The sequence below is a fragment of the Triticum aestivum genome, unplaced genomic scaffold (assembly GCF_018294505.1).
Source record: "Triticum aestivum cultivar Chinese Spring unplaced genomic scaffold, IWGSC CS RefSeq v2.1 scaffold212023, whole genome shotgun sequence".
NCBI lineage: Eukaryota > Viridiplantae > Streptophyta > Magnoliopsida > Poales > Poaceae > Triticum > Triticum aestivum.
The window spans coordinates 1-3,496 of record NW_025240778.1 but is presented as its reverse complement, the minus strand read 5'-3'; the positions used below and the strand labels follow the sequence as shown (position 1 = coordinate 3,496).

Below are 3,496 nucleotides of genomic sequence, written 5' to 3'. Positions count from 1 at the left end.
TATATGGTTTCTTCAAGCACACTATTTCTTTTTTCATCTCTTTTTTGCTCTTCATCCTCTTTGCGCAGATCATATACTTTGAATTTCTTGACACCGACATCATGCCGGTCACAAGCAAGCGGCCACGGATTTCACTTTGGACGTCTGAAATTGTAGCAGAATATGAAAGGCGGGACTGCACAAGCAGCGATAAATTGCTTTACGGCAGGCTCCCGGTAATTATTTTTTGTGAACACGCAAATCCTTTTGTTTGAGGTTTTAACCATCCTCGCACTTTTCCTTTGAAGAAAGATGGTTTCTCTCAGCCACCCCCTATGATTCTGACATGGTGTAAACATAACAAAACTTATGGCAGACAAAGCGTGTCTCGGAAACACCCTTCGGTCAAATCAACAGACAGCCAAAAGTCACACTAGGTGCCTCGTATGATGAACTCCTGCAGTTCACCCTCTCAATTGTTCCAGAGGAAAACCACCAGATGGTATTTTTTTACTTTTGTCTTTTAGAGGTGCAGCATTCAGTTTTATTTTTTAATAAAATATATTTGCTTTCTTACATTTTTCTTTTTACAAATTTCAGGTTTTAGACGAGCTTCCAAAGATTATGCATAGCATGCAGAGCGAGCTTTTTGATTCAATGCAAAATGTACTCGCCAAGAACTTTATGAACCTGCTGAAACTGATGTCGTCAATGCATTCTTCATTGCCTAGCAAAAAACAGAATAGCACAGACAAAGATTCAAGTTGCGTGCCCATTTCAGAGGCTCCGACGGTTCCTTGTGGTAGCCACTCCAGCTTGCAAATGACAAGTACCACACTGGCTGAAAGAAAACAGGATAAGCCTGAAGCAAAAACAGGGGCAGAATGTGGCTCAGGGCAGGAAACAGAGCACGTTTTTACAGCTGAAGAAACAAAGCCATTGTCTGAAGTACAAAGGAAGAACAACAAAGCCCCCGTACCCGCGCTCTTGAGTTTTGAGGATACAAGTGATGAAGTTTTGGCGGAATGGGACAAACAAGCATGTGCCAATGCCAGGGTACCCAACGTTGAAAGCCTACTTCGAATAATTGACACAATACCAATTTCGACCGACCCAGACCTGCCGCGCTGCACGGAAGCATTGGAGGGGATGTACCCACAGAAGGTGCAGGTTGGAGATACCGAGGCTAAACCTACCCACACTTTTAGCTTGCTTTCTTATGTTCTTGACGAGAAAGCATTTTGGCACCGACCGCTGAGTCCACGAGAGCCAGATTTATTAACCTGCAGGGAGCTCAATCTGTTCGAAGAATGGAAGGTCTCTACCAAGGTTGATGGTAGTGAAGGTCCAACCAGCAGTGACCCTATCAGGATGACAGAGGACATCACTAATAGAAACAAAAGGACGACATGCATGTCCTTAAACGAGACGGCTGACAACTGCGTTGCTTTGAAAAAAAGGGCAAGGATGTTTCAGAACACAGATGAGCTGTCGAGCAACATTCATCATGAGATGCCACACACTTTAGGAACTGTAAGCGCATCATCACACGAGAAAGATCAGTCATCAAGCGACGCTAATCTTGGTCAGATCCAACAAACACCGGTCCATGGCACCTCTTCAGCTACCAACAAAGACTTCCCATGGGACGACCCTGATATGGTAGCGCAGTTGATCGAGTCTACCGATAGGATTGAGGAAGAGTGGTTTTCACAACAAAGACAAACTCAGTATACCACATCAGTTACACAAGACATCCACATATCAGAGATCAAGCCCAATGAGATTTGTTGCAATTTCACCTCAAATCTAGTCGAAAGTGCTGTTTTCAGCGACATTGTGTCACGAATACCACCCCATTCAAGGCAAAAGAGGTATCTCAGTAACAATCTCCTCTTTTTTTGTTTTTTCTTCCTTTTTTCTCCTCAATGGGGATGCACTGTCTGTATAACAAGGAATATTTTTGTCCTTTTTCATTCCTATTTTTTGTTCCCATCAAGCTTCTTTCCCATCTGAATTTTCCATATTTTTCATTTTGTGGCAGCCCAAGAATAGTACAAATGGGCTCGACATGGGTTGAACATAGGGTTTTTGGCCTGAGCATGCAAGTGTATGGCCGGGTCAATAAGTACGTGATCAATATGTTGGGAAAAGCAGTAATGGCCGAGCAAACCGAAAAGGATAGGCTCAATCTTCTCCCGCGAAGTTACTGGTCAAGATACTATGTCAAATGCGACACTGCTGTAAGTAGAAACATAAATATGTGCAGACAATACTTTTTTTTCCATCCAATGCTCTGTTTCTTTTTTGCGAGCCCCCCTCCCTTCTTGGTGCCATTGATGCATCTTTGATCCGGTCAAATTTTTCCAGAAATTATTCCAAAATGCATTTGAAACTCCATTGGCGTTATCTGTTCACCTGAGGGAGACAATGATAGGATTCCATCTTGACCAAATTCACATGGTATTTTCGTAGTCCAGTAAACAAGCCATATAATTTATAGTCTCCATGCAAGTCCCATGTCTTTTCTATTTTTCAGTAAAAAGTCAACCATGGCGTTTTGTGCTAATTTTGTTTTGTTTTATTTTTGGATCAATGTACAGGTGTTTTTACCTTTAAGCTCATACAGTTTCTGGTACACGGTTGTTGCTAACTTTAGGAAGAAATTGTTCGAAGTCCTCTGCCCAAACAACAGAATCGACTTGATTGCTGACGAAGCTCAGCTTGTAATCAAGAATTTCAAAGCGGCTTTCAAGCTGGCATACAAGAGATCACAACTAAATGTGACTGACATGGGTGTGTCCTTCCGGAGTGTGTGCTCTTCAACTAAAGAGTAATGCAATCCAACGACTGAAATACTCAAGCAATTTTATGCATGATCCTTTTCAGTATTTTTTTTCATCTAACTTCAGTGATGTGAAAAACATAATTATGAATTGCAGGGCAGATAGTGGGATCTTCATAATGAAGTTGGTACAAGGACATGATGGAGACAACACTTTGTGTTTCGAACCCGTAAGTCATAGCAACCTGAAGGAAATATGCCCTAGAGGCAATAATAAAGATTATTTATTTCCTTATATCATGATAAATGTTTATTATTCATGCTAGAATTGTATTAACCGGAAACATAATACATGTGTGAATACATAGACAAACAGAGTGTCACTAGTATGCCTCTACTTGACTAGCTCGTTAATCAAAGATGGTTATGTTTCCTAACCATAAACAATGAGTTGTTATTTGATTAATGAGGTCACATCATTAGTAGAATGATCTGATTGACATGACCCATTCCATTAGCTTAGCACCCGATCGTTTAGTATGTTGCTATTGCTTTCTTCATGACTTATACATGTTCCTATGACTATGAGATTATGCAACTCCCGTTTACCGGAGGAACACTTTGGGTACTACCAAACGTCACAACGTAAATGGGTGATTATAAAGGAGTACTACAGGTGTCTCCAATGGTCGATGTTGGGTTGGCGTATTTCGAGATTAGGATTTGTCACTC

General features: G+C 41.2%; 1 protein-coding gene across 1 annotated transcript; it reads left to right on the top strand.

Annotated features, from left to right (window-relative positions):
- Nucleotides 1–68: 68 nt before the first annotated feature.
- Nucleotides 69–2,779, top strand: LOC123176804 (uncharacterized; the record flags this gene model as incomplete). The annotated part of the gene is given in 6 exon segments (XM_044590855.1): nucleotides 69–215; nucleotides 356–481; nucleotides 580–1,853; nucleotides 2,024–2,222; nucleotides 2,350–2,442; nucleotides 2,583–2,779. Coding segments are annotated over 6 exon segments (2,003 nt in total), but the record flags the coding sequence as incomplete, so codon positions are not given.
- Nucleotides 2,780–3,496: the final 717 nt, after the last annotated feature.